This window comes from Alosa sapidissima, chromosome 14, assembly GCF_018492685.1.
Source record: "Alosa sapidissima isolate fAloSap1 chromosome 14, fAloSap1.pri, whole genome shotgun sequence".
NCBI classification, from domain to species: domain Eukaryota; kingdom Metazoa; phylum Chordata; class Actinopteri; order Clupeiformes; family Clupeidae; genus Alosa; species Alosa sapidissima.
The window spans coordinates 27,930,525-27,952,844 of record NC_055970.1 but is presented as its reverse complement, the minus strand read 5'-3'; the positions used below and the strand labels follow the sequence as shown (position 1 = coordinate 27,952,844).

Genomic DNA, 22,320 nt, shown 5'->3' with positions numbered 1-22,320 from the left:
CAATTAATCTGATATTTTAAGTATGTCTTTTTTTTTCAGATCTTGTGCATCCTCATATTGGAGTCCCGCGTTCATGTACAAAGTTTGGTTTCGATATGTGAAAGCATTCCTGAGATAATGACGACTTCCTGTTTGGCGGCTATGCCACCGATTTCGTTTGGCTGTGACAGGCAAACGCTTCCAAAAATCAAAAATCCTTCTAGTAACTTTTGTGAGGCTTGGTCAAAGGATCATGTACGTCAAGTTTTGTGAAGTTCGGACCAAATTTGTGACCTGTGAAAATTTAGTTTCGCATTCTATTAAGTCCGATATGGAGGAGGAATGATAACGCCGCATGACGCCATCTTCTCGAGCAAGTTACACCGGTACTGCCTGGACGTTTTAAAGTTGGAACGGTGTCTCTGGGGTCTAGGCGCAGGAGCTGGCCAAAAATTAGGGAGACGGGAATAATAATAAATATTGCTGCAAGCAGCAATGTGGGGGCCTAGCAGTGTGCTAGCGCAGAAATGACGTTGCCATGGCATGAGCAAGCACTCATAGCAAGTTTGATTGCAATTGGATAAAGAACGGCTGGAAAATAAGCTAATTTACTTTGTTACAGTGCCCCTAGAGGCCAAATTACACCAATGTCCTTGTGCGTTCTCACAATCAGCTACCAGGTCCCTGGACTTCATACGCCAAAGAGTTGCTGAGATGTGAGCTCACTTATTTTATTATTTATTTATTACAGCACCCGCTTATTTATTGCAGCTTCGCTGCTAGGCCCCCAATAAGAAAACTTAAGAAGAACAATAAGTTAATTAATACATTTCCTTCCTGGAATTACCCTCTTAATGAAGTATCTGATAATCACGTTTTATTGAAGTTGCCATATTATTGAAAGTTTTCTGCTTTTTGTGTTAGCATTCTCATGTACTCATCCTCTTCCTCCTTAACACAGTCTGTCCCTGTGTGGGAGACAGAATGATTTATCAGACAAGAAAGGGGCGCCTGTTCCCATAGAGACTGCAGGCTTTGCTAAGTAGATGTACCAGGTCTCTGAGGAGACACACAGCCTGTCCTTTGCCCCAGAATGGAGCGTCATCTGTGGACTGGGGCTGCAGCATCAGGGCAGAATGGCCTCAATTGTTTGAGAGTTGAAATAAAAGCCTGTCCATGCCTTTTATGTGGGATTCAATGTAACTATGAATGCCATGCGTAAAGAAGAATGTATGTTGTTTGTGTATTGATTGGATATTTGGTTGTTTCACTCATTTGATTTTTACTCAAATAGCAAATCAAACAGACAGCATGAACCATGTGTAGTTTTAATACTGCCCATTTAGGAAAACAGTTTTATTTATTTATATATATATATATATATATATATATATTTCAGAATTGATTGGCACTCAAATTATTTTACTTTTCATGAGGGTTAAATTAGCTACACTGAATTAGCACTTCTCCAGACCAAAACTGTAATTAAGAAAGGTCAAAAGATGCAATAGAATCGATAAAGAAATGGCACTGCCATGGAAAATAAACAAGCACAATCTCTTTTGTCTTTATTAGCCACTACAGTGCGGTGCCAAGTCCTGCTGATCACAGGCAGACAGGATGTACTGTGCCCATCCAAACACCACAGAGGAACTGGGGCCTGCTGCCTCTGGGGCAAAAACAGTTGTTATATGAGGGATATTATACACCTTCTGTCCCAGACAGGAGCGTTACATGCAGCAAAATATAGGAGCGGTGGCATCATGGCAACAAGCCCCAGGAGAGGAAAGGAGACAGTGTGTGGATAATAAGAGAGAAGGAGAAGGAGAAGGAGAGGAACGTGCTTGTGGGGGTAAACTAGGACAGGTATTTTCTAACAGGCATCTCTTTGTTTCCATAATGGTAGACACATAGAGGAATGGATATGTTATCTGGCATAAGGCACATATCAGTGTACAGTCATCAAAGTTTAAAAGCCATCAGGAAGTTTTACTTATTATTCATCAGGAATATCTGTTATTTACAGGTTATTCAGTTTCAGACTAATAAAAAAAAACATTGAACATTCATTTGTTGTGATATGAGCAGTATAACATATATTTTAAGATATTATATACTGTATGTGTTTTACAAAGTAAGCAAAGTTAAAACTTGTTACAGGATGTAAACAAATGTTGAATTGTTGTCACTGTTCCAGAATGAACCATCATCAGCAGGGATCTATTGCATAGTTCCTGTAACATCATAGCCACTCGTGCACACTTTGCGCAGGTTCCTCAGGGACTCGTTTACCTCCATTAAAATTCTCCCCTTACCCATAAGCTTTACGTCACAGCCTGTCTCTGCTAGGATTTGAGTCTGGTCCCGGGCACAGAGATGTGGAGAGTCAGGGGGATTAGGCTGGTGCTGAGAGGTTTCTGAGGAACAGGAGGCCCAGAAGGGGCCGGCACCACTCTGCTGTGCAGGCCTTTCAGAGCCCATGGACACAGGCATCTGAGAGTTGAAGATGGATATCAACGTTACCTGGAGAAAATGGCAAGGCAAGCAGTGTGTGGCAGGAGAGGGGGTAGAGAACATGAGACAGCATGGGAGGGAGGTAAGCTGATACAGAGCCCTCCACTGAGACCTCAGACCTGCACAGCAGCAGAGATGTTGTTTATCCTGTGGAAGTATGTGAATGTGTCCATGAAGATACGTCCACAGAGACTACCAACCCTCTCTCTCTCTCTCTCTCTCTCTCTCAACCCAGACAAACATCAATGTCCCAGAACGGTGGGAGTGTGTGTATGTGAGTGTGCACATGCATGTGTGTGTGTGTGTGTGTGTGTGTGTGTGTGTGTGTGTGTGTGTGTGTGTGTGTGTGTGTGTATGTGTGTGTGTGTCTGTAGTTAGGCCCGGTGCAGTGGGACAGTGGTCTATGCCAGGTCTATGCTGTCTCTGAGCCAGGAGCCTGATGTGGCTGCCTGCTGATGTGGGCAGTGAAGCAGATCCACATGAACAGCTCCCACTCACACGCTCTTTACATAACACATATGAACCTGCAGCAATGTTTTGACTGCTTGCATGCTTGAGAAGTGGAGGACTTAAAATCATGGAAAAAATATATTTATAACCATCTTCTTCAACAACACAAGTGTAGAGTTTTGAATTGAAAGGTTTTGGAGTCTGGATTGCACAGTGTCCTAAGACTGGCAGATTATCCTTTCATCATATCAAAGGTGTATTGACAGTCACAGGGATAAGCTTGTTCTTGTCGTTTCTCTCAGCCTGCATGTCCTAAAGGTTAAGGATTACCGTCACAATACTGGACACTTTTGACAGCATCTTTGTAATATCTCTACAAACTTATCACCTCAAAACGTCAAGTGATGCCTGCAGTATAAGTCAAATGAGAGCATTGGTCCTCTTTCCTTTCATTGAATCTTCTGATTATAATTATATAAATGTCTCTAATTATATAATTATATAATTGCCTCTATAACTAATTACATAAATGCCTCTTTGGATACCACTCCCAAAACCCTGACTTCAGTTTAAAACATGCATATGCTCCTTGTGTGTTTACAATAACAGTTCTGCACAGTCAGAGACAAAGTTTTATTCACATTTGGATCCACAACTTAGCTTTTTTTTTTTTTTTTTTTTAATCCTTAGTTAAGATGAAAAATCATGAGTGTGAGTTTGACAGCCGGTCAAGACTCTCAGCAGACTGGAGGCCTTGGAGCTGTACTGCCCCTCAGTGAGTGGACAAATCCCCTCTCCACCCACCATCTCTGGCCCCTCTGACAGGAGGCTCCACCTTCCAATGTCAGGCTGGACACAGGGGACCTTTAGCCTACACACCACACTAAGTACGAGGGAAACAGAAGTGCACTCCAGATAATGCCCAAAACCTAAAGCTAGAGTGAGAAACGTTCACACTTGACTTTTAAAGTGTAGAGGCAATTTTATACATAACTTTAGCACAGTGCTAATGTGTCAAATACAGTATTTACACCAGTAGTGTTCAGTGAAATATAACAATACATTACTATGTGTGCAAATGTATCTGAGATTTGAATTTATAGTTAAAGCAGGCTGATTCAGGAGGCCTGGGCTGAATAGGTATGGTTCTGAATAGGTATCAGGTCTGAATAGACACTGCCCTAAAGTGGGAGCTGATAATCCATGGATCCAGGCTAAATCAGCAGTAAAATGGCAAGTCAACAAAACGAGTGAATACAGTGCTTCAGACCTCAACAGGCCAAGCTTTGCCTCCAGTGAGAGAATGGGCAGACGCTATTGTCTCGTCACAAAGTTGCAAGAGCCGTCTGTGTTACACCATGAACCCTCTTGCCCCTGCGGGAGAACAGGACACTGTGGGCTCAGTTTCCACTGCACTCCGACCGCTCACACAGTCACCATGACACCGCCTGGGCTCTGACCTTAAGGTTAAAGTTCACAGGTTACCAGAGTGCTGGTATTGGTTACCAGAGTTCACAGGTTACCAGAGTACTGGTATTGGTTACCAGAGTTCACAGGTTACCAGAGTACTGGTATTGGTTACCAGAGTTCACAGGTTACTGACGGATTGGAGTCAGACGGGAAGGCAGCGATAGGGGGTGGGTGGGTGGGGGGGGGGGTGGCGCTTGTCCTTTATTTCTGTCAGTCGCTTCTATGAAGTAAAGAAGGAAAAGGAAGACTAAATGTGGTACGGCCTATTTATATCGGCAAGGTTGCTGTTGGCTCAGGCACCAGCCCTTGAGCAGAGAAGCACAGGAACGCTGAGGGTGGGGTGGGGGAGGTCATACTTGGGAGAGCCAGATAAACAGGCCTTAGTCTAATTAGGAATCCATGGTATCTCTTGTTTCTTTTCCTGTGAGAAAGTTCTATACTTGTTTCCTCTATGCTCTTTCTATGTGTATGGGCTCGTTTGCTATGTTGAGCTGTCTGGGTGCCAGCTCATGGTCCTGTATCATGCTAACAGATCCGTTGCTGGATGAGAATAGTGTACTTTTTTATTGCATACCTGATTAAACAATAGGCTACAGAAACTGGTGTAGTAGTTCTACATTTCTATAAAGGAGATCCTTGAGATGTTGCTCAATGATTACGGTCACCTCGTAGACCTCAGAAACTGAGCCTCTGGTATTGCAACTTTTACAGCAGGATTTACAGTATTCAAGCACACAGCATGAACTCAAGCACACTGATGTGGAATGAGCAAATCCCTGCAAAAAAAGACACAAAAGCAATGTAAACCCAGCAAATTATTCCTGTAAACTGATTAAAACTGCACTAAAGGTTTTTGTCAGTGAGGAGGTCACTTCAGATCCTTACGAAACATACTGTAAGTGCAAGATTATTTTAATAAAGGCCCCCTGTGTTCCCAGGAAAAAAGATTGTCAAGGGCAGGTTGTGTAAAACAATCTGACCTGAACTCATTCCAGTTCTCATTTGGTGTTAAGGCATGTCAGAAGTTTTAGTTACAGTATGTGACCATGGAATGCTGTGTAGCCAAGCATAATTTTCCTATTTCTCTTACAAACATGGTAGGCTGCACTAGCTTCTAAGGCACATATTTGGACTAGTTTGACCATAGTCAATGAAAGAGTCAAATTCCAAAGTAGGTCAAGTGTTTGTTCTCCTCTGGGCTCCATTTTCTACAAGGAAACTGTCGTAGGCAATGGACTGGGAAACAGGGACTTTCTCAATACCATAACATCAATAAGTATTTGTCAGGACACTTGGATGCTTGCTGTGTATTAAGGCCATGAATTGTGCGCCATATCACAAATGGTACAATATTCATCTATATCTATAATCTATATCATCTATATCTTTCTCACATTTCGTTTTAGCAAGAAGAATGAATGATGGAAGTAATGCATCACATTAATTATTTTATTCAAAATGGTTAAATGCCTAAATCCTATCACTAGTATTTTGGGTATTGTTTGAAGCCAAGATGCCCACTGAAAAGAGTCAGATTCAGGAGAGGGAGAGACAATTCAGGGAGGCAGCAATCACAAGCCAACCAGCAGGTGAGACAGAGACTTTGCACTGTGATAAAGATGACATGACACTGGGTAGACGAATTGATTAATTAACTCATATTTTAGCCTAGCCTACTAATGACAATGTTTCATAATTACATTATACATTTAAGATGAGGAGCAGTCATAAGCCTCCAGACTACTGTGAGGAAAATGTGGACCAGGAGGAGGCACAGAGGACAGGAAGGCCTAAGTGATGATCACGAGATGAGATGAGAGGACCATGCTAGAAAGTACAGGATTAAAGAGCTGCATGCTAAATAATTGTAATCTAAAAAAACATAGGCTATTTAAAAGGTCATTTCAAAGATCTTGCCTGAGCAGAACATAAATACCACTAGTGGGCATGAAAATAATAATGATAAGTTAAGGTGATTGAGTGCTGTATCTCAGTGTTTTACTTCTTTGTGTAAATATTTTAAAAAAGACGCTGTTATTCTCAGTCCTGCATATAGCCCATGAGTTTTTTTTTTTTGGGGGGGGGGTGCCCTTTTTTCAGGTCAGAGCAACTGCCCCTCAAAATTCCTGTGCACGTCCCTGCTCTCTGGAATGAAGGCGAGAAAGGAGGTGAGAGAAAGAAAGAGGCACATAAACAGACACAGGCTTTCTCACATAAACCTCTGGCTTCTACGGCCTGGGTGACGCCATCCTGAGTGTGGGTGCTGTAGGGGCTGGTGAGGCCGGGACACGAGGGGTCCTGTGAGGTTTCACAGCCACACATAAGGAGGGCAGGACATTCCCATAATATTTTCATGGACTTCAGTTTGACTTGCTCTGTGCAGATCTCTTATATAACAGCCTTATTTGTTGTTCGAGCTTTACGCCATTCACAATGTTATTGTGTGAGCACCAATTTGTTTTGAATACTATCCTGATTCCTCAGCAACAACAGGCCATATTAGTACATCCATCTGACATGCACACATTCAAAAGAGGGAGTGATAGGGAAGGCTATGCATGTTTTCTTACATGGTAATACAGATATTTGAGTCAAATTAAGGAATCATTACCCAAGAAATGTCATTTTATTCATTTACTAATCAAACTAAATCAATTAATTATCAAATGAATTAACATATAACCATAATGATAGTAACAGTCCAAAGTCACTGTAAGCTTAAATAAACCATGGCATGTATACAGTATATGATACTGTGTTTAGAACTGAACATATACCTTCCTTAGATAAGCATCTTATGATAGGCCAGCCATCCCTGTCAGTGGAGCTAATGGAATAGTCATCCTCACTTGCTGAGAGTTTGTGAATGTACACACTGTGCAATAGAAATGCAACAGCACTGTGGGAAAAATGTCACATCAAATTTTGGAAGCAAAAACATTTCAGTGTTCATGCCCTGGTTCTTGTGTAACTGCTTTCTCTGTTACTCATTCTCCCTGTGTTACTTAACTGGGGCCAGTCTGAGTTGGTGGCGTGGGGAGACAAGCGCTGTGCTGCACTGTTTTGCTTGGCTAGTACGGATCGAGAGTTAGATAATTGAAGGGCTAACGCTCTATCTTACGGGAATCGCAAAGAGGTTCGAAATACTGCAGGTCTGCAGGGGCCGACTGTGTGTGCTGGGTATGTGGACTGCTGGGAATTGAGGCCATCGTCCTCAGCTGAAATCCTGCCAGGGTTGGTGGGGGTGCATGCCCAGATAGAGATGAATCATCACACCAGGGGGAGATGCTGCTGTCATCAGGAGGCTTAAGATGGTCAGAGAGGACAGTTCCTAGACTGTGCCCTTAGAAAGTCACTGCCAAACAGTTTTGCATTTTTTGTTGGTCCCATTCAACAGATATTTAGCTACTTCTTGCTTCTTGTTACCTTTTTCCTCTTTCACTGTGAAATTCAGAAATAAAAAAAAGCTGACTCATGCGATTCTGAATTAATTTCCTGATCTCTTACTAAAATCCTGCAGAAGAGTTTTTCATGAACACTTCATCAAACATTTACACAAAACAGTTCCATGAACAGTGTAATACTTCTAAAGAATCTGGAGTTTCCTTACGATTCCCATTAACAACATGAATGCATTTACTGCTTTTCCTGGCACATATAGTCCAAGTATTAAGACTGTCCCTTTAATTTTTGATTAAGTCATTTTACAGGTCTCCTTGATCTCTGACCATTCACTAGATTTCTTTTGGTTGCATATTATGTGTCATGTGTTTTTTGCTTTGTTTGTATACTCTTAAATCTTATCTTGGGATGTGGAGGGTTTTTACCTGCTTACAGAGTCTACTGCCTCCCTCTAAAAGAACAGTCTGACCCAAATAGAGAAAGGATAGGATTGAACACGCGTACAAAGAATTAGTGGCGCTGTTCATCAAGACAAAGTATTAAATGCTGATAAAGTTCTATCACATTTCTGCCCATCGAGTGTGAGAGCAGAGGGCCTTGATCACCTCTGTCTATGAATAATCACAGTGACATCTGACAGTAGCACGGTTAGTATCAGGGGATTATGTTTATATTTATTAGACTGGTCTCTTATGCAACTTGCCCAGGGACACAGGGGACACTCCTGGTCTAGGTAAAGGGCATCCAACTTGTGAAATACAGCTGCAGCCAGGGCAACAGCACTGTGCTTGAGAGCTGGCGTCATTAGACAGGGACCCGGTGACGCAGGCAGAGCCTTGGATAAAGTGGCCGCTCAAGAGACTTGTTGGTCAATGCCAGAACACTGTGTTTTTGTGTGTGTCTGTGTGATCTCTTTCAGTATCCATTGCAGGGACTGCCCATGTGTCATACTCTCAATAAATAAAAATAGATAAATATTTCCTTTGGCTCTCAGTCTTCAGCATCAGGAAGGCCTCACTGAGTATCAATTCAATTCAATGAACTTTATAATTATTCCAGTTATCCTATAGCTAGTTTATAGCTAAACGGGAGCTATAGGCTAACTGGTGTAACCCACTTCCTGTGAATTATGCTAAGCTAGGCTAACAGCGTCAAACTGGGTTATTGCATGCATAAAGAAGAGAAGGTGTATTCATCGAACTAGGGTTGATGACAAATAAGTTTATTTCCTGAAAAGTTGACCTGTTCCTTTAAAGCAACACATTTGTTCCCAAGATATTTGGGCATCAATCAACAGATGGACCTATAAGAAAATTAAATGACCAAACTAATACTTTATATTGAAACAACCACAAGCATTACTAAATTTAAACAATTTAACCATTGGTCCATTATCGGTATATAAGCTGTACATTCAGTGCACATTCGGCCTGTTCCCCAGACATGCTCAGACAGGTTTAAGCAGCCTAAAAGCTCCTGTCTCGACTCAGCCACTGTCTCCCCTTTCTCATTTGTCTGTAGTGCGGTCTCTAAAGTCATGGCATAGCTCCTGGCCATCAGAGAATAGACTTCTGAGATTTACTGTTATACTGGTCATCCACCCATTGGCACCACTGTCTAAGGACCAAAATAAAGACCTAGTGGCTCAGGTGTGATTATGAATAGACTGTTTACATAGGAACACATTACAGTGTGTAGAGGCAACAGCGGGTGCCAACAGAGGCAACAGAAAGTTTGCTGGATTTGAGCTTGAAGACATGTTTGAGGAAACCTTCTATTGATCTCAAGGTGTCTTTGGTTATAGGGCACTTCTGAAACTTTCTTATCTGAGGAAGACACACCGTAGCCAAATCCAGGCATGATTATATTGCTTATAAATATATGGACATAGGTTGTCTTTTGGCTATAAGACTCCATACACATATCATCCCATAGGAAAGAATAGGCTGACTTGGTTCAGTATCAACATATGGTAAAAGGACTTGGCTACTCTACTAAGAGAACATAATCAGTGCAGTGTCCCTACAGTCAGTGATTAATTATAGGATGAACCAGGCTAAATCAACATTTTATTGCCAAGAACACTCGTTCTGTAAACTGGGGGGAAATGATGCGGTCCTCAGAATGCATCCAATCAGGCGAGGGATCCACCTGTCAGTTATCATGAAAGCGTGTATCTAACATCTGACAGTTTCAAGGTCACACTCTGCTTCAAACAACAGGACTGAATATAGCCTTTCTTTTAAAAAGGAAACATTAGCTTAAAGTTAAAACAAACATTACAGGAATGTGCTTACATCGATCTTCTCCTGGAGGTCAGTGAAGCATAAAGAGCCAGGTGCTCTGTATTGACTGGCTCTATGTTGTGTTCTAATAGGACAGCCACACTGAGGGTGCTGCCCTGATTCAAGTCGCCTGTGCTTGGGGCTGTCAGCTGGAGGCGAGGGGATGGAGGCTGAGAGTGCAGTGCTGAGGGGGTGATGAAATGCTGCAGAGCCTCTGCACCCCCCCCCCCAGTCGCCAGCACACGCCCGCTGCCCTGCCAGTGCAGCCCTTCTCTGCAGCAGAGTTATGTAACACTGGGGCTGAGGCAGCCAAGCGTGGCCCGCCGACGCTCACGACATCCTGAGCAGAGAGGGGGAGAGACAAACGATGGCATCCTACTCAAACACCCAGAGAACACAAAGCAATGCACTCACATGGTACCATCTGAATAACACAAACATGAGAGCACGTTTCAAGCACAGTGCACTGCTCAGCATGAGAAAAGCTTTCAACACTGAAACACCAGGGGGAACTAAACATTCAGACACTCTCACACAAACACAGGCACATTCACAAACACATGCAGCATCCCTGCCCCTGCAGTAAAACACTGAGCATTTGCTATGAATAACCAGTGGTGAGCCAGCCGATGTGATTAATGACCCCTGCTCTCTCTTCCCTGAGCAGGAGAATCTGCTGAGGTTTTCCACGGAAAAAAGCATCCTCCTCCTGGCTGAGAAGACTGGGACGCATCCTCCTCCTGGCTGAGAAGACTGGGACGTCCTCATAAAGCTTGTGTGCGGACTCAGACAAAGTGAGGACGGCGGCACAGCTGTCTGGTTTGGGCACTCCGGCTCCTGGCCCAGTGGAATTTGGAGGTAGTGACTGTCAAAGATGGCATTGCCCTTTTGGTCTACCCACAATCTGTGGCGGGTGGGCACGAGTGAAAGCCCAGGGGGTGCCTTACTAGCACACTTTCTCTGGGGGCATTGGTCAATATGGCTCATGAAAGGAGCCTTGTTTCTCTCCTGCAGAGTGCTTTGCCTGGTACAGCTGCATGGAGGTGCAGGGGGGGGGGGGGGCAGTAAGAAGTAGACTGTTGTGGATTGAGCAGCAAATTACTTTACGTAACTCGCTTTCACTACATACTTACCCCGGCTCGCTACCTCAGCACTCTGGGGCCGGTTCTGTTTGGCTGGGGCCTGCATTAAAGGTATCCCAGGGACAGGCATCGGCCATGGACACCTTCCCAAAAAAAAGGGGAAACGTGCAAAGGGCTAAGCCCCTCTGTTATCTCCTGAGTGCACATTGTGCGTCACTCTGGCTAATGGTGCACTCACTAACCGGGATCCACATTCTCCGGGGCAGCGGGCTGATTTAGCAGGCTCTAGGATGACTTCACTAGCCCTTCTGCAATGGCCAAGAGTAGGTCAAGCCAAGGCCAGATTACACACTTCTCTGTCAATATCAAACTGCACCTGTGCACCAGTGAATCTGCCTCGACTGTGAGCCTTGATAAATTATGAGCTAGTTATAAATAGGTCTATCCATTTACAAAATGGGGGACAGTTAGTAGTTGGTAAAATGTTGCTCAAAGGCACACTGTGTGATTGCTAAAACAACATAAATAATCAGCAAAGAGGTGATAATACTTTGCAACTACTAATATTTTATGACCATTGGGCACACCAGCCTGCCTCCATAAAAATACCAAAGAACGGAAGATTACTGAAGTTTGTTTACTCTTTTATTCCTCTTTACTTTACAGCTGGGCAGCTCCATTATAAAATGTACAAATGGACACTCCATGATACTAAGTCAAAACACACAGACAAAACAATAAAAAAAACAATGAAAAAGGAAATGAGTGGGGAAAAAATATATTAAAAAAAAAAAATCACTCATCGTCATCCTCTTCCTCTTCATCACTGATCACGTATTTCTTTGCCTTCTTGGGGGAGGACTCGCCATCGTCTTCTGCCTTCCTTTTGCCGGCTGAGTTCTCTCCCTCCTGAAAGAGAACAGTGAGACAGTAAACACAAGGCTTTTCCCACATACCTTTCCCTCCTCACCACAGTGAGACGCCTGGCACACACAGCAACAAAAGGTTCCTGTTCCTGCTCAACACTTCCGAGTGCAATGGTAGGGCATGCAACAAAGTGTGAAACTATGCCACCTGCTGCTAGCCTGGGGAACTGCACACAGTGAATGGAGGATGGTCTACTCTACTCACTTTTTAACTTCAAAACTCTCTGGATTATAACTGGAGATTAGTGGGTGGGAATAGCAGAGGCTTTGGAGTGACATTTCAGTTAAGTGCCATTATACTTCTTAAAAGGAGCACAACGACCTTTTGGGACTTAAACTCCCGTATGTGTATGCTTACAAAATGGCTGTCTCGTTTGAAATTGTTATTTGTACACGTTGTAACTATACAAATCACAGCATGTAAATAGGAAAATGTTGCTAAGCTAGGCTAGCGGTGGGTGCGTCAGACCGAGTAACTACACGCACGGAGATGAGAAGGGTATGTATCGACTTATCTAACTCTGGGGAATACGGTGAATAAGCTACAGTCCCAAAAGGTCGGCGTGTTCCTTTAAGCACTCCTAAAAGCCAGAGTAAAAGTAAAGAGAAATAAAGCAACAAAAGGAACATTTCAGAACATTTCACACCGGTTCAGAACATTTCACAACGGTAGAACGAGTGAACCCACCCCGATACAAAGGTTTCCTGATAAGAGTATGTTGTCTCTGTGACACAGTTAAAACCAACACAGTAGTGACGCTGCTAGAGAGGCTTGTCTGTGGCACTCACGTCATCGCTGTCCAGTTTCTTGGCCTTCATCAGCCTTTGTGCCTTGTCCTCGTCTGAGCCCTCGTCGCTGTCGGAGGAGTAGATTCTGGCTCGCTCCTCTGCAGGAGGACAGAACAAGAACACGTGTATAGAGACACAATGATGGCTGCACCACATCAAACAATGCACATTAAAACCATTTTGGACACTAAACAAAGCGCTGCTACAATAAGGCTCAACTGATTATAATGGGACATGTTTTTGTGCTGGTTCTTGCATGCTGTTCTTTCAAGCATATTAAGAGCATTTCTAATCTGGAATTAATATTGTTTTGAAAAGCCATCTTAAAATCTAACTTTCTAAGAGACTTGTCAAGGACATTCTCAGTATTACCTAGTAATACTCAGTAATACCTAGTGCCATAAACACACACATGAGCCACACACCAGAGCCACAGCTTCTGCTGAGGAACAAATGACACTTAATTTGCTTAAGTAAGCCGCCGGATTATCCCAACTGCTATTGTTGTTAAGCTTTTGTTCTAGGCTGTACACAGTGGCCAATCTCGGCATGTGGTACGCAACCTCCTCCTCCCTCTCCTCCTCCTCCTCACCTCTCAGTCCTCCGCTCTTATACTTGCTCTTGATGGCAGAAAGACTGATGGACTCCTCTCCCTCCTCGTCCTCATCGTAGCGGTCAGGCTCCAGGTAGCCGGCGCTCAGGCCGCGCTGGTGCTGCTTCTCCCGCATGCGCCGCTGCTGGGACTCCCGGCGGATAGAGGCCCGCAGGCGCTCCTCTTCTTTCTACAGTAGCAACACAGGGGTCCACATGAATCAAACAGCACACGGCACGCCCCACCTCATCCCCACTCCCAACAATGGCTGCACTACAAACACCACACAAAGACAGAGCCTGTCCAGTAATCAGAATACAGATCCCAAACAATCGACCAACAGAGAATTAGCTCTTGAACTGGTTCTGTTCAGGATTCAGCCTGCATTTCCACCAGTTTTGAATGGAACCAAGGATGCATCATCAGCAGAGGGTGTTGCGTGCATAACTGAACAGTAGAATGACAAGCCCATTCTGATTCACAGGAACAAAAATAACAAAAAGGCCTAGATGTGCCTTTTATCAAACTTTTAGCAGCCATTACCTTGATCATCTCGTTCCTCTGGGACTCTGGATCACGGCCAGCCATGGGCAGGATGCGGATCTTCTGAGTCTTAGAACAGCGGTCAGCCAGAGACAGCGTCATCTTCCTGTGAGTAGCACTGTCTGTGGAATGAGGCCTGCAGAGGAGCAACACAAAAGAGTTTTATGACAAGGGAAATGGGCAACGTGACTTTGGTAGAGAAGTCAAAACAAACACCACATGAGCTCTCTGTTAATGGTTACGAATTTTATAGGACATACAGGAAGACCATTAGGGCAACAACCTAGAATACGAAAAGGGCATAAATACATCTACGAGGTTACGCAGCCATGTTTAAGAATGGATATTGTTTATGCTGGCACTGATGAAGCACTGGAAATCAAACCCCAAGTGTGAGTGCCCAATCTGAACCTGGGACCCTCTTTTCACCCTCTTTACAACTATTTTTGTATCATTTCAATGAATTTCAACAAACAGCATCTTTAAAATGGCACCTCATACTAAACAATTACATTCACAAAGTAATATAGCTGCAAGTGGCCATGATCAGCTTCACTGATTGGACCCTTAATTGAGTGAAACAAGGTTAAAATTTTACTTTCAACAGCTTTAGACTGTCAATCAGCAGAGCAGCCGTCTGTTAAAATACAAAAGGCCAAGGGGGACCATCAAATCAGAGGCTTTATTTGTTTTCACTTGTCCAGCCAGGAGCTATTAAGGAATTATGACATAGTGTACATATTTGAATAGTATTTGTGCTGTTGTTGGTGACATATACAAACAATCCGTTTTCCTTTTGTGATAATCCAAAACACTGGCACCCTTTAACTGCACCTGCTGATTTTGGCTACAGAACCTAGCAGTCACGATCTTGGAACAGAAAAAGGTCTTGGAGATCTCTTTGAGCAGAACACGGCTCAATAGTGGGCTGACCTGAAGGTCTGTCTAGTCTCAATAGTGGGCTGACATGAAGGTCTGTCTAGTCTCAATAGTGGGCTGACCTGAAGGTCTGTCTAGTCTCAATAGTGGACTGACCTGAATGTCTGTCTAGTCTCAATAGTGGGCTGACCTGAAGGTCTGTCTAGTCTCAATAGTGGACTGACCTGAATGTCTGTCTAGTCTCAATAGTGGGCTCACCTGAAGGTCAGTTTAGTCTTGAACACAGCTTGACCTTGCAGACCTGTGCCCTGCCTGATGAAAAGATGGTTGTGGTCTCCCTGAAGCGGGGCCTTGTAGACGTCAAACACCTCATTTCCCAGATGGAGCGACATACTGATGGGGGACAGAAAAGGTTAAAGTTGACTGGTATTTAGCAGATGTTTTTATCCAAAGCAACACAAAATTGCAATGGTGTGACATCACCACTGCTCCACCACGCCCACAAAAAGGTAACAAACTAAATCTCCAGATTCACTGATTTTATTCTGCGCTCCTCAAAAATGAGGATCTGATTGAGGGTTGTTTTTGCGCCTCAAAGATAATGTCAACCGACCTGCCATCGGACCATTTCACAATGCGAGCGTTGCTCTCTCGCGTCTCATTGCCCTCCTCATCTTTGCGGGATCTCCACCTGATTGTGTTTTCCACCTGGACCACAAGACGACACAATTGATGAATACAATACAGTCCGAACTACAGTGTAGTGAAATAACACTTTTAGGCCCCTAAACAAAATTTTTGTTGAGAGCAAATGTAGACGATACCTTTAGTTTGAGCCTTGTTCTACCCTCCTCATCCAGCATCTCCTCATCTTCAAACTCATCTTCATAGTACTGGGGATCAAATGGCCTAAAGAGACGAGAGCATTATTTGCACACACGTATCAAATGATCAGCACATGTAATAAAGGAGAAACCCAGCTCCATATCTAGTAGTTTTTGAGAGTATTTGACTCAAATGTGAAACTGTTGTTTGAAAGGGAGTTCAAATGGGGAAATTATCACCTAGGCTCCACACTGAGGAAGTTGGGCAGCTTGACGAAGTACAGGTCACTGCCGAGGTCAGTGCTGACTTTGGGGATCTCCACCTCTATTCTCGTCTCGGGCACAGGCTCCTCCTCCGGGTGCTCGCCCTCCATCCCCTCCTCGTTATCCTACAGGGAACACCACCAGCCAGCACCACCTCTCAGTCTACAGGACCAGTGCACTTTACCAAGGCCTTGCAATACAATACTAATACAGTGGGAGTCCCAAACCAAGCCTCCTTTTTTTTTTTACTTCAGAGCGCAGACTCACCAGCGGTTGTCCAGGCGTGGGGGGCTTCTCAGCATCACTGTCTGAAGAAATGTCATCGGCCTCACCAAACAGGTCATCTGCAGCTGGTTTTGGACCTGGAGAAAAGAGATGGTTAAATCCTAAGTAGCATACAATGTGCCATAAGGACAGCAGCACTCTACTTCTAAACACTTTCAGGAACACTACTTCTGAACTCACTGAATTTGACATTTCAATGACAAGGAGAAGAACAGGTACAACATAGTGCAGGGTACAGTGTGAGCTGCATAGACTTGTAGCACCATATCTAAGATTAATAGAGCATTTGCGTCTGTTATGTAAGCCCACTGGATGAATACTCAATTAAATCATTCAAATATTCTAATTATTATATTCACTGTGTATACATTTCTGACTGCTGAATCATAAATGCTGAAGTGTTACACTGACAAAAGTGTTACTGTGGTATGTGGTGTGAATTGACATACTTACCTTTGGAGCCTCCAACCTCACTATCCGAATCAGAGTCTGAAGCAATTTTCTTTTTTTTCTGTCTAATAAAATCATCCTCACTATCGCTGCCCTTTGCAGACTCTGTGAAGAGCAACAAAACACAAAATCAGAATAATTCTTTTAGATAAAAGGTATAAATGTTTTATGCGGAACTGTATTACATTCAATTATTTCAACTGCTGCCTCTCACAAGATCATCATCAGTGTCCTCATCGTCAGTGTTTATGTTTGTAGTTGAAATGTGATATAATGTAATTTAGCCTTTCCTGTTGGGCTAGAGAGTACTTTGGTTCAATATTATGGTATCTCACGTTTGTACAATATTTCAGTTAACTGTTTCATTAAGTTGACATCAGGGCTGCAACAATTAATCGATTAGTTGTCAACTTTAGGATACTTACACAGTACACTAAATATCTTTGGCATGTTGACGAAACAAGACATTTGAGGACATACACTTGGGCTTTGGGAAACACTGATCAACATTTTTTCACCCAATAACAAACTGATATTTGACTATGAAAATAATAGCTGCAGCCCTACTTGACATGTAGAGCCTCATTAGAAACGGTTCAAAGAACGAAAACCAACAACATTTTTGGATAAACGTATTCGAAAAAGGGAACCAAATGAATGAACCAAAATGAAAATCAATCATCAGCTAATCGGGTTACATCTGACAACCTTATTTTCTTTTACCTAAAACATGCATTGTGAAGAATTTGGATCTGGTCTCATATATGAGATATATACATACATATATGTAGCCTAATTGTGTATGTCCATTGCTACTCCACAATCAAGATGACTAGAGTGCTCTTAACAAACATGGAGTCTTTCAGTAACTAAATCCATGGACACATATAACTCTCTGATGCTAGCAAAAATACAGGAATCACCAAAATTGCACATGTAAACTCGGATTAATAGAGATTAATAGTCAAGACACTGAATGATAGTCAAGATGTCCACCCATCATAGCAATTCCATGCACAATCTTGAATATATTACCTGTCTTGTGTCTACTCCCTGTGCCCTCATCATCTGAGTGGTCTCTGTCTTCATCGGAGTGCTGGGCCTTCTCCTCATCATCTGACTGGTCGCTCTTAATCCCTCTGCCCCATTTCTCATCATCAGAGTGGCCCTCTGGGTCAGAGTGTGGGGTGCCCAGTCCAGACTGAGGGGTTCCTGGGTCCGAGTGGGCGCTGCCTGCATCAGAATGTGGGCTTCCAGCCTCCGACCTGGGGCTTGCACTGCCTCTATCGGAGTGGCGACTCCTATCAGAGTGGCGACTCCTATCAGAGTGGCGACTCCTATCAGAGTGGCGACTCCTATCAGAGTGGCGACTCCTATCAGAGTGGCGACTCCTATCAGAGTGGCGACTCCCTACCCCTGATGCCGGGCTGCCTACATCTGACCCACGCCCCCGGACATCCTCATCATGATGACCCTCCGAACCACTGTGTTGCTCTGCGTCCGACTGTTCGTTGTCTTCTTGCTCAGAGTGCATGCTTGCATCTGACTGATTTCCAGACCTTTCGGATTGATTATCACTGCCACTGTGTTGGCTCCCATGGTCATCCTCGCTGTCGTCCCCAAACAGCTCTTTGTTACTGGGCTTCCCACCGTCTTGGCCTTCTTCATCATCGTCATCATCACGTTCACGTTCACTATCACTTCCCGAGCCATTGCTGACAGATCTAGGGCGTTCGTGCTCGGAATCTGATCCTGACCCCGAGCCAGATTCTAATAAAGACAGTGAAGAACACCGATGGTCAGCATAACTTCAAAACGATAACATGATCTGCATTGTGACTACGACTGTGTCAGACTGAAGCCTACTTATAATGTTTAAAAACCGTCTTGAAATGCAGTGTCCTCAAGATGCGCTCAGCATCCAAGAAAGTATCAATAAGTTCTGGTCATGTTGTGCGGGGGTACCTAGCAAGCAATCATGTTTACATCACCCAATTGTATGCAGTTACTAAACTTGAATATATAGGCCTCCGGGTGACTATGTTAACAGGGATATACACATGGGACTTAATAACACACTTATAGTCGGACGTTTCCATACCATTTCAGCGCACTAATTCACTACATTTACGTTAACGTTACGGTGTGATCTTGCTAGTTACTGAGCTAGCAAGAAAGACAACAGCTATACACGATAGGTTACCTTGCACAGCCGTAAGAAACAAGATATGTGATACAACTAAAAGTGACAAACTAATATGTAATAAAAGTGCCAGAATAAACAAATATGTGTACCTCGTTGTTCATTATCACTATCGCCATCGCTCCCGAACAATTCATCCATATCCGCCATTTTTCAAGGAAGCGTGGACAACAAGTATTTTGATGTTAAAAGTCTTTGCTTCCGGTATGTCTCCGGAAAATGTGGACAGTCCCTGATATGCTTGGTGGCGGTAATGCACCAAGTTGGTATGCCAACCGCCATTAAATTTAAGGAAGAAGAAGAAGAAGTCCCTGATATGCGCTCTTTATCATAAACATAAAATGCAAAACAAACTTTTATTTGATAACAGTTGGCAGAAGTTATAGTTGATAACAACTGACAGTTGAAATGGCTGAACAGTTAAATAGTTGAGTAGTTTAAATAGTTAAATTATTTAATAGTGAATTATTGTAGTGAGGACATTTATTTTGAAACAGTTGTGGGCAGAGGAAATAGTTGAACAGGATCTGTAGAGCCAGATTGTATGTTTAAAGCCTGAGACAGAGTATATAGTTTAAAAGTTAAATATAGATAGTGTAATGGATGTTGATAGACAGAAAGTTGAATGGATGTTGTTAGGCAGATTGTTTAATGGATGTTGATGGGATAGTTTAATGGGTAGATGAGTGAATGGTTTGAAGAGGATGAATGGATAGAAAGTTGGATGGAATGTGCCTTATATCCTTGTAGAATGGAGATACACAGAGAGAGTTGGCCTAATTGAGCAGAAAGCAGTTGATACAGGTGCAATCAGTTTAACTAGCTTTTTGATGGGGCCTAGTTGAGCAGCTGGAAGTTGATACAGGTGCAAATCAAGTTAATTAGCCCATTATGATGTCATAGTCCCCATACAAAGTCTATGGGGAAAAATAAGCTTGTTTTTTATTAATATCTCAAAAAGTATAAAGTTTACATTTCTCATACATTCCTCAAGTCTCCTTTTCAAGACCTACGTTACAAAGTTTGAACAAAGTTTCTACGTTAAACGGTTGAAGCTGAATTAGACGCAGAAATTTGGTGGGAAGAATAAGAATAAGAAGAAGAAGACTTCGGATAACAGAACAGTGCATTTTCATGCACTGTAATAATAATAATAATAACTAGAAAAGCATTTCCTGAAGGAAATACAGTGCATGAAAATGCAAAACATATTATGTAAAATATCATACAGAGTAAAAACAAATAATGCAGATATAGTTGCAATAGTGTTGCTATGGTACATATGTTGGTTGTTATGCCAAATTAAGTGGTTGCTATGCTGGTTGTTTAGGTAATCCTGTTGGTTGCTGTGGTGGTTGCTAGGTTGAAGTTGTGATGGTTGCTAGGCTGTTGCTAGGGTATTTGACATGGTTGCTAGGCTGTTGCTATGGTAATTGAGGTGGTTGCTAGGCTGTTACTAGGTCAAACCCATTGGTTGTTATATTGGTTGCTAGGTTGTAACTGTAGAAGTGGTTGCTAGGCTGTTGCTAGGGTATTTGACATGGTTGCTATGTTGTTGCTAGGGTACATGAGGTGGTTGCTAGGCTGTTGCTAGGTTAGTTGTGGTGGTTGCTATGCTGGTTGCTAGGTTAAACTCATTCGTTGCTATGTTGGTTGCTAGGTTGTAACTGTGGAAGTGGTTGCTAGGGTATTTGACATGGTTGTTAGGCTGTTTTGCTATGGTACATGAGGTGGTTGCTAGGCTGTTGCTAGGTTAGTTGTGGTGGTTGCTATGCTGGTTGCTAGGTTAAACTCATTCGTTGCTATGTTGGTTGCTAGGTTGTAACTGTGTAAGTGGTTGCTAGGCTGTTGCTAGGTTAAACCCATTGGTTGTTATATTGGTTGCTAGGTTGTAACTGTAGAAGTGGTTGCTAGGCTGTTGCTAGGGTATTTGACATGGTTGCTATGATGTTGCTAGGGTACATGAGGTGGTTGCTAGGCTGTTGCTAGGTTAGTTGTGGTGGTTGCTATGCTGGTTGCTAGGTTAAACTCATTCGTTGCTATGTTGGTTGCTAGGTTGTAACTGTGGAAGTGGTTGCTAGGGTATTTGACATGGTTGCTAGGCTGTTGCTAGGGTACATGAGGTGGTCGCTAGGCTGTTGCTAGGTTAGTTGTGGTGGTTGCTATGTTGGTTGCTAGGTTAAACTCATTCGTTGGTATGTTGGTTGCTAGGTTGTAACTGTATAAGTGGTTGCTAGGCTGTTGCTAGGGTATTTTACATGGTTGCTAGTCTTTTGCTAGGGTACTTAAGGTGGTTTCTAGGCTGTTGCTAGATTAGTTGTGGTGGTTGCTATGCTGGTTGCTAGGTTAAACTCATTGGTTGCTAGGTTGTAACTGTGGAAGTGGTTGCTAGGCTGTTACTAGGGTATTTGACATGGTTGCTATATTGGTTGCTCGGTAGATGAGGTTTAATAGTTGGAATGACTAAACAGTTAAATAGGTGGCTAGTTTAAATCAGTGTTTTTCAACCACTGTGCTGGGGCACACTAGTGTGCCGTGAGAGATCATCAGGTGTGCCGCAGAAAATTACCCAAATGTCACTCACTGGTCCAGAAAAGCAACTGTTGCAACAAAGAATTTATAACCACATGCACTCATTGATTTTATGATTGCACTATATGTGGTATGCATGCATTGTACAACGGGGCCCCCATATCCAGTATTCACAGAATCATATCCAGTTCATAACAATTAAATTATAGATATAGTCACCTACAAATGAAACAGAGGGCGCTTGTTTTATTGAGCAGGTCTTGCATAGAAGCCATAATAAGGCCGTATCTGTGTATTATTTTAAATTTTAGGCTATGGTATGTTTATTTTTTCTTCACACAGGATGTTAGTGTGCCGTGGGACATTTTAAGTGTCAGTTGAACAAGATGTGTAGTCTTATTAAAGGTGCGATTTGTAGGATTGTTACCGAACGTTCTGTAGGCCAAAATCAAAACACTGGTGAACGTTCTTAAGACTACCAGATGCGAGCCTCTTCTGGGTTGCCAGATGTAATGAAGACTTCGCTAACGTTAATTGACCTGCAGCTGCTTTAACGTTTCTCCAACCATCTACACATTACGGAAACAGTGAAAACAAAAAATACCTCTCTAACCAACATAACATATTTAGCTGAAGTTAGCAGATGCAGATGAAGTTTAGCCTAGGCTACCTGTTGTGGAGAAATATGGCCAGCTCTGCGTCAGACTTGATATTCTTCGTTTGACGAAGACGTCACCATCTCAGGAAGCTCCTCCGATGTCCACTTAATTTGTTTCTTGTTTTAATTTTGGAAATTTGCCTGCCTCTCGTAGGCGTTCATGACTACAACTGACAGCTGTTGACAGTTGGCC

The 22,320-nt window shown here is 43.0% G+C and overlaps 1 protein-coding gene across 3 annotated transcripts; it reads right to left on the bottom strand.

The window, feature by feature from the left end:
• Positions 1–11,972: 11,972 nt before the first annotated feature.
• On the bottom strand, positions 11,973–19,177 carry leo1 (LEO1 homolog, Paf1/RNA polymerase II complex component). Of its 3 annotated transcripts, none has more exons than XM_042061227.1 (13): positions 19,030–19,177; positions 18,144–18,504; positions 17,770–18,107; positions 16,738–16,839; positions 16,267–16,361; positions 15,976–16,124; positions 15,736–15,820; positions 15,525–15,619; positions 15,170–15,304; positions 14,033–14,168; positions 13,490–13,679; positions 12,898–12,995; positions 11,973–12,091 (listed from the first exon to the last, which is right to left on the bottom strand). In XM_042061227.1, exons 1-13 carry the CDS (start codon positions 19,085–19,087, stop codon positions 11,978–11,980), a joined length of 1,956 nt encoding a protein of 651 aa, XP_041917161.1. In that variant the 5' UTR covers positions 19,088–19,177; the 3' UTR covers positions 11,973–11,977. The 3 variants fall into 3 exon arrangements, with proteins under 3 accessions (XP_041917161.1, XP_041917162.1, XP_041917160.1); XM_042061228.1 differs by having other exon boundaries at positions 17,770–18,089; XM_042061226.1 differs by having other exon boundaries at positions 17,770–18,504.
• Positions 19,178–22,320: the final 3,143 nt, after the last annotated feature.